This window comes from Odontomachus brunneus, unplaced genomic scaffold (genome assembly GCF_010583005.1).
Source record: "Odontomachus brunneus isolate Ranch 3 - 2012 unplaced genomic scaffold, Obru_v1 Obru_scaffold_157, whole genome shotgun sequence".
NCBI classification, from domain to species: domain Eukaryota; kingdom Metazoa; phylum Arthropoda; class Insecta; order Hymenoptera; family Formicidae; genus Odontomachus; species Odontomachus brunneus.
Window position 1 is genome coordinate 234,481 of NW_022639607.1, and position 13,074 is coordinate 247,554.

Consider the following 13,074-nt stretch of genomic DNA (forward strand, 5'->3'; position numbering starts at 1 on the left):
TATATATATATATATATATATATATATATATATATATATATATATATATATATATATATATATCATATATCATATATATATCATATATATTATATATATATATATATATATATATATATATATCATATATATATATATATATATATATACACATACATACACATATACATACGAAAACTTATATAAACTGCTAGATGTAGTTTAGTGAGAGAACGTTTGAATCTATATAGAGATATAAGCACTACGCAGTTCGCAATGTGTAGGATAAGCTCGCGAATTCTTCATAACAGCCTGCAATACATGTCGAGTACTTGTCTTGTGTGCAATATTCAATCGCATTATTTCCCCTAAAAGATCCGGGGAGAGGCAGAAAGTGTATACGAAGAGCGAAAGAAGAGATTGTTCATCTGCGAGTAGGACGCTCTTTGTATTTTTTATGCACTTTATATATACTTATTTTTATACCGTCGCCACGCTGTAGGATCGAAAACAATGAATGTCTTTGTGCAGGGTGTCTTAACTTTAATTACACGCCCGACGTCGATGTTTTCTTGACCAATGTTCATGCAATTCGAATTGTAAATAGATCGATCGAGACTACAAGATAATTTGCAGTTAAATCGCTAAATTTTTGTTCATTCAAATTTAAATGAACTTTTTTTTTTTTAGTTAGAACTTTAATTAATGAAACGTATACGGTGTATAGGGAATATTGAAATTTTCTTCAAAGTTTCCTCGCAAGGAAATATCGACGTCGAATCTATCGAGAAAACTGTATAATTAAAGTTGAGATTGACCGTTTTGACAGTTTGTTCTGCGCGCTTGCGTTTTTATATTCTATTTTGCATATATACGCATATATTTGGCATACATATACACGGAAAAAAATTTTATTGTATTAACTAAATGTTTGGTAAAACATGAACAAACTACAATTCCGGTTGAAATTATCAAAATTATGTTCAAATTATGTTAAAAAGATTTCTGATCAATCATAAATCTTATTAACTTGAACAGAATTCTGGCTACTTTAATTAGAATTCTTTGTTTATATTTTACCAAATACTTGATTAATATAAATTTTTTTTTCCGTGTACGAGCGATTTACTTTGCTGCTTTATATATTAATCGGAAGTTTTTAACGAAAATTATCGCAACTTTCGCATTCTGCAAAATTTCGTAGTCGCGTTTTCCTTCCGAGAGAGCGTGCCGATCATTACGTCTCGGTAACTTCTCAAAGTACGCGCTGTCATAGATACTTGCAGGCTGATCAGTTAAGCTTAGAAAGGAAAAAGGAAAATTAAGGAAAAGTCTACGCCTAGGTCCAGATCTGCGTCTGGAAAGAAGTCTGGATCCCAGACAGCTTTACTTTTTTTTCCTTATTATGCACAATCCCGATGCGCTATTAATATGCATTATTAAGAACAAATCTATAAGTCCGTGCGGATCAGAGTTTTCACTTTCAGTGAACTACATACAACCAACACTAATCTATAGTTCGTTCTTGGCAAGTTGTACAAATTTAAGTTGAAAAGTGGGACTTATAAATTATAATTATTTGCTAATTTATATTATAACACGAAAGAAAAAAATATACATAATATATCAAGTGTATTTTGTGTATGTTATTCAAAATGAAGTTAAAGAAATCAATGAGAGAAAGTTACACGCGACACTCAGAACTCGCGTGTAGCTTGTAATTAGCATAATTTATTTTGTCGTGTTGTCGAAAATCATGTCACATTTGTGAGCAAACACGTATAACAAAGCGACCAACGACAAAATAAAAGAAAAAACAATAAAAAGTTGTATCGAGATTAGAAGATTGTAGTTCTCTCGCGAGATTCACAAGTCTCGTCGTTTACTAAGTGCGAATATACCGAACGGCAATTATTGTGTCATGTTATACTACATTATTGCGCATTTGTCATGATATATATTTTTATACAATTGCTCTTGTTGCGGTTCAAAGGAACGCGCACTTGCGATTCATGCAGAAGCGTGTGAAGAGATGTGCCGGATGTAAAAGGCCGGAAGTAAAACAAAATGCAAATCACAGTAGTATAATCATGTATGCGCACCGCATTCTGTATACGTTAGGATGCATGCGAGCTTCTTATGGTGAGCCAGCCATACGCGTAAAAATGTGCTTTTATACAATTTTGTTTTATGCGACACGATCGATATAAGGTGTGACGCATGATTCAATCGAAATGAAACAAACTTATTATTGTTTAGAGAATGAATGTGAGAACAAATACATATTGTGTGTGTGTGTGTGCGTGTATGTAAGACCGTAAACAATATCATTTTTATTAAATATAATAAAAAGGGAATGTATGTAGAAATGTGGAAAGAAGAGACATCGTGCATGAGTGAGACGGCTAAGTTGTAAGTGCATTTATCTCTATATGCACACGTGATGTATAATTGCAAAACGCGATAAGTAACGAAATAAGGCAAAGAAGCTGTTAAACGGTGCTAATATATGCAAATTAGACACCACCTAGTCAAAGTTGTAAGTATTTAATCGTGACAAGTATCGTTGCAAGCTTCTTTGGGATTCGGTAAATCCGCTTATAAATATTTTTCATAATTAATTATTTATGAATCTTCGCGCCGATTATGTCTAATAGAAGTGATGTTGTTTGCGGTCTTGACGTGTATGCGAAACGGTCTTGACGTGTATGCGAAATATGCAAGCTGAATATCTTGTGTTCCTTTAGAAAATGCACTTGTTTGCGTGAATTTACGTGAAATCTGCAGTTTACACTGAATATATGTCAACATATGAAGAAATTTGTTAAATCTACGCTGCATTTTTGTAGATACAACGATATCGGTTATATATGGCAACGATCGTGGCTTGATCAACGTTTAGGCCAAACAGTCATACCGCGTGTAGAAAATATATAATGGAATATTATATTTTTGACAGTCACGTGAAAATCGGTAATCGCGTGGTCGGTTTTCGAATTGCGATTATCCCAAATTCGTTGCGTGCAATGTTCGTATGAAACATTCTGCCAGTCATCGCTCTGTTATTTCTTACGAGTCACAGAAATGAAAATGCAATTGTGCTATCATTATATCAAATTATCATAAAAACCAACATTAATTATCAAATTAAATATATACTGTAATGTAAGATATTTAGCCAGTCAGTTTTGTATCAATTATTAACTTGATAATTTCAAGCGAGTCCTATAGTACAATGTCGTATAACCATACGTTTGTACAATCTAATTATAGTTTGTCTTTTTGAAAAATTATATATTTCCGTAAATCGCAAACAAAATTACGTATTAATATATACGAAACATAATTATATTTTCAGAAATTCGGCTATTATGTAATTGTTATATAACTGTTTCAGAGTCACACTTTTTTTTTTTAATAAGCAAATATAAATGTTAGGATAAAATATATAGTAGACTTAATAGTTATATTTGCGTATCACACATGGGGTAAATAAAATGATTCTGTTATAAAAATATTCTCGGATTTTTCATCACAACTCCTCTTTAAGATTAACATAAGTGATTTTGAACAATTATACCTCAATCTTTCTTAACATCAAAAGGATTTTCAGGAATTACTATAAACGCTACCAAAGGAAACCATTGTACAGAGTACAAAGAATCTGAATAAACAAAACCAATGGATATATTAATCAGTATATTTTAATTTCATGGTTACAATTGGTTGATTGCATTATAACTCACACAAAGGTAGGAAAATATAATTCTTCCCATAATCATATAATATGCGCTCTTTGACATATTACCGACCTATTAATATATTGTTAAAAGGAACTTCTCATAATGCAACCATGTAAATTTTGTTTCTGAGTAACTCGAAGAATTATATATATGTACAACCAGTTAAATGTTGACTTCAAATTTTAATAGTCCAGAATATGAAGAATCTTCTAAAATAAAAAGAGTATATGTGTGTAAAAATTATATTTACGAAAAACTATATTATTATGTTACATAAAATAATCACTCATTGTATTCATATTTTGCATCTGTGTATAATATACTAGTTCTATAGTAAAAACTAGTAATATACTAGTATAGTAATATACTAGTTCTATAGTAAAAAATGTTTTTATTTCGCATAAACAATATCGTGTACTATTATCAACATTTAAAACACAGCGATGTAATATAACATTTTACTGTTATTTACTTCATTATTTTATTACCATTTTAATCTTACATTAAATTTCTTGACCATACAATTATTCCTTCTCTTTCTTCTTCTTCTTCTTTTTTTTCTTTTGTAATTCTTGCGTATCGGAAGAGCCCGCTACGTCTTCAGTTTTGTGTTCCACATCACGTTTTTTCTTTTTCTTCGATGAGGATAGATCTTCTTCCACCTGCACACCAGAAGACATCTCCATTGTAGACGTTAGACTATGTTTCTTTTTCTTCTTCGGTATATTGGTCGACTCCGTTTCTGCTTGCGCTTCTTGAATACCAAAAGACTCTCTTGTGTCTTCTGTTGTAACCATCGTGCTGTGTTTCCTCTTTTTCTTTTTCGGTATATCAGTTGGTTCCGTTTTCACTTGTGCTTCTTGTACAGCAGAAGTCTCTTCTACTTCCTCCGTTACTATCATCGAGCTGCGTTTCTTTTTCTTCTTCTTCGGCTCAGTCGACTCGGTTTCTATTTTTACTTCTTGCACACCGGAAGACTCTCCTACATCCTCCGTTGCAACCATTAAACTACGTTTCTTTTTTTTCTTCTTCTTCTTATCTACCTCTTCGTTGTCCTGCTGCGATTCTTCAATTATCTCCTCAACCAAGACCTTGCTTGGAATATCCTTTTTCAAAGTTGAGTCAATAGATGTAGGATACTGTGCATACTCATTGTCGCTGTGATACTTTTTGAACTTGGTTTTTGCTTTGAGAGTGCCACTAATTTTGCGTACATTTCCTAGTTCAAGGAGCTGCAGTCGTGCCTCCAATTTCTTCTTATGTTCCACTCCAAGATCGAAGCTGGTGTTCTCGCCCAATGCATCAAATCTCGTGGCCAAAGAAGCTTTCGCTGCCAACATCCTGGACATCTTGCCTTTGTTCTTCTTCGAAGATTGGCCGATGAGATTTGCATGATAGATCAGACCGTATTTGGGCGTGTCTTTCTTCATCTTGAGTGCGCGGAAGAGCGCTTTTTCCGCGCCTAAAATCTGCACGGTAGACGCTGGATGTTTGGCAAGATTAACAAGGGAACCAGCATGCGACATGAGACGTGCACCGACCAGTTCTCCTACCAATATCGACAGATTCGGCGCCAACGCCATCATTCTGGACTTCAGATAGTCGTACAGCTGAGTTCTGTAATCGGACAACAAGATTATCTCGCTGCACAGGTATTGCGTGTATTCGGCATCCTCCTCGGAGATCTCCGTGCCCATTGAAACCTCCGCAGCCTCTTTCACTTGTTCCTCAATCTCTTCGGCCAGGATGTCCGATAAGTCGCATTTTACAATGTTGTCTCGTATGCCGACGAGCTGCACCGTCTTCACGTAAGCCATGTTATCCTGAATAATCTTACTCAGCTCAGGGAAGTGCCAGCCGTACCACTCACGGCATCGCATCATGTAGTTGTTCAATTCTTTATCCAATTCATCCAACAGATTCACTGCCTGTATCACCATAGTATCAACCTTATCAGGTGAGAATTTTAGCTTGTACCTGGACAAGCTGTGTGCCAGTCCTAATCTCATGGCAGTCATTTCTTTCTTGGGTATTCCAGCCAACAGATTGTCCAATTGACCCCTGATACCTCTCATCAGTTCCTGCACTGCCATGTTACTCACAAAATTTAAGCCTAGTTTCTCCTTTATAGCATTGCCTAACTTTACATCAGCAACTGCTATTTGGTCATGTGTTTCGCAGTATTTCTTGAGAGCTTTCTTCAAGGACTTGCATAATTTACCCTCCACAGCTGCCGTGGTGGCTGACAATGCTTCGGTTGTGTCCTCAAACTTGTAAAAGTGCTTCAAGGTAATTCTGTAAAAAAAAGAATATCTTCAATGAATATTCAAACTACACAATATGCTGTTAAATCTGTAAGCCAAAGAGTTAACTCAAAATTATAAATAACATACAAGTATGTATATAAGTAATATGAGACTTTCTTTATACATATGCATCTGTTACTTGTACATTGTGCAATTAGTTGTTTATTAAGAATTAAAAAACACATTAAGAATAATAATAAATACATTTTTACGAATTAAAAAGTACGAATTAATAAATACGAGTAACACTTACAATTCGCTGGCCCTTTGTGGCGTTGCAAAGTCCTGGTACAGATTCTCCGACTGTGCAAGTTTATTGTTGTCCAGCAACTAGGAAAAATATTATTTTATTGTTATACATATTCCCGAACTTAATAAGACATTACATTATTTGGTCGAAAATAAAGTTGACACGTGTATCGCGCTGTTTAGTTAGGAAATCATATCAGTTTACTGTCATAACCAATATTTAATTTACCTTGAAAATTGCATATCCCGCCGCTGTTTCGAATAGCACCAACATGATTGCTACGTTGTTTTTGCAAATCGATACATACGATGATTATCTTCATACAACTTGACGCTAGAATCAATGTTCGGAATAAGCACGTGTATAACCTAAAAATGAGAATACCGCGAACGAACGAAACTAACCTTTAATAAACGGCACTACGAACAAAAATGGGGTGTATATCACATGGACACGGGGCAATTGGACACAGTCCAATCACAAGTCGCTGTTCCAAGGGACCCTACAATTGTCTCTAATCACACGGTGCTGTGATTGGCTGTGTCTAAATGCACCGTGTCCAAGTGCACCGCTCCCACAAAAATGATATTACATCATGCGTCACTGCCAGTGCGCGGCGTGCACGGCACCAGGAAAGTATCTAATAGCGAATTCGGTTGCTTGCACTAGTGTGCACTGAGTGCGCACTAAGGCTTGTTCATAGTATGTTATTATATTTAAAGATTGTCTTAAATAATTCTCAAATAAATTTTCAAATATTTTTAACCATAATATGATATGTATAACATCCGTACGAATCATTTTATTAGTTAAAATGTTTTTAAATATGTATTTAAGACACGATCTTAAATATAAGAATGTACTGTAAACAAGCCTTAATGCGCACTCAGTGCGCACTAGTGCAAGCTACCGAATTCGCTATAAGACAAATAATATAGTGTACCGTTGGAATCCCTATATTATTATTGAAAAATTGTTAAAACAATGACAAAAAAAGGAACCTATATATTTATAAAGAAGAACAAGTATTTACAAAAATTATTTATTTAGTAATTATACTAATTACCAAGTATATTATTATTTTAACGCATTAAACATAAAATTCTGTATACAGTATAACAATAAAAGAAAAAAAATGGTAGAAAGGATAATCGTACAAAGAAATAAAATTGGGTGTAGTAAAATAAAACCCCCAACTTTAGGTGTTAACCACAGATGTCTACATTAAACTAGATTGCTGACAAAGATTGCTAAGAGCTTCGAATGTGTTGCATGCTAGAAAATAGCGGCGGCTGTGTGTGTGTGTGTGTGTGTATGTGTGTGTGAGGTGTGTGTTCAAACTTACATGTACAATTGAGTCAACGTGGCCATTAAATTACTGTCGTAAAACCAAAAATTCTAGCATCTTATTGCATCAAAAAATGTCATAACAAAAAAATAGATAGTATTCGACGTTATTTGCTCTGCTCATTTTCAACAAAAAATTTTATGACTAAACGTAATGAAATATGTGGCGAAACGAGAGTAAGGGCCATCACACACAAAATTACATAGCGCATATGCATAGCATAAGATCATATGGACCAATGAGCATTGAATATTAAGTCGCCATATTGATGATTGATACTTAATATTCGATGCTCTTGGGTCCATACTATCTTATGCTATGCATATGCGTCTATGTAATTTTGTGTGCGATGGCCTTTAAGTCCGTATCAGACTATAGATTAGGATTGAGATTGAATTGAAATTTAGCCAATCAGAGTAAAATTCACTAAGCTCAAATTTAGTGAACTTTGCTCTGATTGGCCAATTTTCAATTCAATCTCAATCTTAATCCGTAATCTGATACGGGCTTTAAGGCCATCACACACAAAATTCCGTAAGAACTTAAAACGTAAGCGTAAAGAATTCGGCCAATCCCAATCGAGCACTCGGCTCTTCGTAATCCCTCCATTACGAAGAGCCGAATACTCGATTGGGATTGGTCGATTTCCTTACGCTTACGATTTAAGTTCTTACGAAATTTTGTGTGTAATGGCCTTTATTAATGGCCTAAGGCTCGATTCTCTAACTAGTTACATATACGTAAGTTTTACTGCGCAGCTATTTTACGGTATGATTAAACCTGAGCAGTAAAACTTATGTATACGCAACTAGTTAGAGAATCGAGCCCCTGGTTTACATCGTGCACTTGATACGCGTACTAAATAATAACTTTCTATTAGATAATCTTAATATCGACGATATATATAAACAACGGTATATTAAGCTGGTATAATATTCATCAACAAAGCGTATTGTATTGATAGAATGTGTCGCTATTGATATGCATTGACGATATTAAGATTATCTAATAGAAAGTTACTATTTAGTACGCGAATCAAGTGCACGATGTAAATCAAGCCATTGGCTGCATTCAGCAGAGAAACTGCTTTGCAACTATTGTAAAAGTCATGAACCTGACTGGAGTATGTTCTTAAATTTAGTTGAATCCAAGAGCATGTATCAATCAGATTCACGAATTTTATCACAGTTGCAAAGCAACTTCCTCTGCTGAACGCAGCCAATGGGTAGAACCATTTTGCGAACCGTGATCGCTTACAGCGACATCTATTATAGTTATATAATGCCAGCGCGCGCTTATTAAGCTCATTTTTCTCCTTGCTCTCTGCTCCTAACGACGTCAGCATCGTTTTACTTTCCGTCGCAATGCAAATCTTTGGAAGAAGGGACTGAGGCTCGTAAAAACTTAGTAAGGTAATTATTACTACAGATACTTATAGTTTAATACAGATACTTACTTATTCTTTATTAAACTGAACCTTCGGCCATAAGGTGCTAAAACAGATATAAGAGGGACTTAATTAATACGTGATGGACTCATTAATAACTCTCGTTTCGTTACATTCATGTCGCGTTAAAACATTAGCGTTGCGATTGTAAGTGTATAACTTACTCAAGTTAAATAATATTTGTCTTGTCCTAAACCAAACTTCAAGAACATTAATTATTTAATACTTTTCTTTGGAATTTGCCACGTAGCAAACCTCATTCGTTAAGACGACTCAAAGAAACACTTACAAAAAACACTCAATTTTGGGAGTAACACCCGAAAACTGGGGATAAACACTTATGGCTCTTGCACACAGGACGCGGTAATGCTTGCCGCGCGGCGGAAGTCCGCGCGACAGCCAATCAATATGTTGTTTTTCCGTAAGAGCTAGAAGGTTATTACGAAAAGCAGCATATTGATTGGCTGTCGCGCCAACTTCCGCCGCGCGGCAAGCATTACCGCGTCCTGTGAACAGGAGCCATTAAATTTAAGAGTTAAAATCATAGATATCTATACTAAACTAGATTACTAACAGGCTATCTAAAAGCATGTAACGGTTGTGTCCGGTAGTTTCCGATGCATGCGAGAAAATGGCCGTTACCGCCACATATTTCATTACGTTTAGTCATAAAATTCTTTTGTTGAAAATGAGCAGAGCAAATAACGTCGAATACCATCTATTTTTTTGTTACGACATTTTTTGATGCAATAAAATGCTGGAATTTTTGGTTTTACGACAAATTAATTTAATGGCCATGCTGACTCACATTGTACATTGTAAGTACTGAACACACCAACCTCACACACACACAGACCGCCGCCATTTTCTCGCATGCAATCGGAAACCTTACGCGACACACGTTCGAAGTTCTTGTTAGCAATCTAGTTTAATATAGACATCTGTGGTTAACACCCAAAGTTGAGGGTTTTATTTTACTACACCCAATTTTATTTCTTTATACGAATATTCTTTCTACCATCTTTTTTCTTTTATTATACTGTATACCGAATTTTATGTTTGATGCGTTAAAATAATAATATACTTGGTAATTAGTATATGATTACTAAATAAATAATTTTTGTAAATACTTGTTCTTTATAAATATATAGGTTCCTTTTTTGTCATTGTTTTAACAATTTTTCAATAATAAAATAGGGATTCAAACGGTACACTATATTATTTGTCTTAGATACTTTCCTGGTGCCGTGCACGCCGCGCACTGGCAGTGACGCATGATGTAATATCATTTTTGTTCGTAGTGCCATTTACTAAAAATTAGTTTTGTTCGTTCGCGGTATTCTCATTTTTAGGTTATACACGTGCTTATTCCGAACATTGATTCTAGCGTCAAGCTGTATGAAGATAATCATCATATGTATCGATTTGCAAAAACAACGTAGCAATCATGTTGGTGCTATTCGAAACAGCGGCGGGATATGCAATCTTCAAGGTAAATTAAATATTGGTTATGACAGTAAACTGATATGACTTCCTAACTAAACAGCGCGATACACGTGTCAACTTTATTTTCGACCAAATAATGTAATGTCTTATTAAGTTCGGAAATATGTATAACAATAAAATAATATTTTTCCTAGTTGCTGGACAACAATAAACTTGCACAGTCGGAGAATCTGTACCAGGACTTTGCAACGCCACAAAGGGCCAGCGAATTGTAAGTGTTACTCGTACTTATTAATTCGTACTTGTTAATTCATAAAAATGATCATTGTATTTATTACTATTCTTAATATGTTTTGTAATTCTTAATAAACAACTAATTGCACAATGTATAAGTAACACATGCGTATATATAAAGTAGGTTTCATATTACTTATATACATACTTGTATGTTATTTATAATTTTGAGTTAACTCTTTGCCTTATCGATTTAACAGCATATTGTGTAGTTTGAATATTGATTGAAGATATTCTTTTCTTTCAGAATTACATTGAAGCACTTTTACAAGTTTGAGGACACGACTGAAGCATTGTCAGCCACCACAGCAGCTGTGGAGGGTAAACTATGCAAGTCCTTGAAGAAAGCTCTCAAGACATACTGTGAGACACATGACCAAATAGCAGTTGCTGATGTCAAGTTAGGCAATGCTATAAAGGAGAAACTAGGCTTAAATTTTGTGAGTAACATGGCAGTGCAGGAACTGATGAGAGGTATCAGGAGTCAATTGGACAATCTGTTGGCTGGAGTACCCAAGAAAGAGATGACTGCCATGAGGTTAGGATTGGCACACAGCTTGTCCAGGTACAAGCTAAAATTCTCACCTGATAAGGTTGATACTATGGTGATACAGGCAGTGAATCTGTTGGATGAACTGGATAAAGAATTGAACAACTACATAATGCGATGCCGTGAGTGGTACGGCTGGCACTTCCCTGAGTTGAGTAAGATTATTCAGGATAACATGGCATATGTAAAGACGGTGCAGCTCGTCGGCATACGAGATAATATTGTAAAATGCGACTTGTCGGACATTTTGCCCGAAGAGATTGAAGAACAAGTGAAGGAGGCTGCGGAGATTTCAATGGGCACGGAGATCTCCGAGGAGGATGCCGAATACACGCAATACCTGTGTAATGAAATAATCCTTCTGTCCGATTACAGAATCCAACTGCATGACTATCTGAAGTCCAGAATGATGGCGTTGGCGCCGAATCTGTCGATATTGGTAGGAGAACTGGTCGGTGCACGTCTCATGTCGCATGCTGGTTCCCTTGTTAATCTTGCCAAACACCCAGCGTCTACCGTGCAGATTTTAGGCGCGGAAAAAGCGCTCTTCCGCGCACTCAAGATGAAAAAAGACACACCCAAATATGGTCTGATCTATCATGCAAATCTTATCGGCCAATCTTCGAAGAAGAACAAAGGCAAGATGTCCAGGATGTTGGCGGCGAAAGCTTCTTTGGCCACGAGATTTGATGCATTGGGCGAGAACACCAGCTTCGATCTTGGAGTGGAACATAAGAAGAAATTGGAGGCACGACTGCAGCTCCTTGAACTAGGAAATGTACGCAAAATTAGTGGCACTCTCAAAGCAAAAACCAAGTTCAAAAAGTATCACAGCGACAACGAATATGCACAGTATCCTACATCTATTGACTCGACTTTGAAAAAGGATACTCCAAGCAATGCCTTGGTTGAGGAGATAATTGAAGGATCGCAGCAGGACAACGAAGAGGTAGATAAGAAGAAGAAGAAAAAGAGGAAACGTAGTTTAATGGCAACGGAGGATGTAGGAGAGTCTTCCGGTGTGCAAGAAGTAAAAATAGAAACCGAGTCGACTGAGCCGAAGAAGAAGAAAAAGAAACACAGCTCGATGATAGTAACAGAGGAAGTAGAAGAGGCTTCTGCTGTACAAGAAGCACAAGTGAAAACGGAACCAACTGATATACCGAAAAAGAAAAAGAGGAAACACAGCTCGATGGTTACAACAGAAGACACAAGAGAGTCTTTTGGTATTCAAGAAGCGCAAGCAGAAACGGAGTCGACCAATTTACCGAAGAAGAAAAAGAAACATAGTCTAACGTCTACAATGGAGATGTCTTCTGGTGTGCAGGTGGAAGAAGATCTATCTTCATCGAAGAAAAAGAAAAAACGTGATGTGGAACACAAAACTGAAGACGTAGCGGGCCCTTCCGGTACGCAAGAATTACAAATAGATCTGGATATTTCAACAAAGAAAAAGAAGAAAAAGATGAAGCAGGCACCAGTCGAAACAGAGAGTGTACCCGATACAATGAAGGAAACAGAGAAACAAGCAGATATTTCTGTACAATTTCAAGCTTCTGAAACGAACGAAGGTAAGTTAGGAACTGTAGGAAACTTTAACTAATACGAATTGGGAATAAAGACTTATGACATATTCTCTATTTACAGGACAAAAGAAGAAAAAGAAGAAGAAGAAGAAAGAGAAGGAATAATTGTAAATTATATTTGTAAT

The 13,074-nt window shown here is 35.7% G+C and overlaps 2 protein-coding genes across 4 annotated transcripts; one reads left to right on the forward strand and one right to left on the reverse strand.

The window, feature by feature from the left end:
* Positions 1–3,661: 3,661 nt before the first annotated feature.
* On the reverse strand, positions 3,662–6,707 carry LOC116850845 (nucleolar protein 58-like). Its single transcript, XM_032829578.1, has 3 exons — positions 6,507–6,707; positions 6,282–6,358; positions 3,662–6,017 (listed from the first exon to the last, which is right to left on the reverse strand). The coding sequence occupies exons 1-3, from the start codon at positions 6,549–6,551 to the stop codon at positions 4,247–4,249; spliced, it is 1,893 nt and encodes a 630-aa protein (XP_032685469.1). The 5' UTR covers positions 6,552–6,707; the 3' UTR covers positions 3,662–4,246.
* A 2,226-nt stretch (positions 6,708–8,933) lies between these two features.
* On the forward strand, positions 8,934–13,074 carry LOC116850851 (nucleolar protein 58-like). 3 transcript variants are annotated; one of them, XM_032829592.1, is made up of 5 exons: positions 8,934–9,038; positions 10,426–10,565; positions 10,714–10,790; positions 11,061–12,934; positions 13,011–13,074. In XM_032829592.1, the coding sequence occupies exons 2-5, from the start codon at positions 10,521–10,523 to the stop codon at positions 13,052–13,054; spliced, it is 2,040 nt and encodes a 679-aa protein (XP_032685483.1). In that variant the 5' UTR covers positions 8,934–9,038; positions 10,426–10,520; the 3' UTR covers positions 13,055–13,074. The 3 variants fall into 3 exon arrangements, with proteins under 3 accessions (XP_032685483.1, XP_032685482.1, XP_032685485.1); XM_032829591.1 differs by having other exon boundaries at positions 10,461–10,565; XM_032829594.1 differs by lacking the exon at positions 8,934–9,038 and adding an exon at positions 9,945–10,160 and having other exon boundaries at positions 10,461–10,565.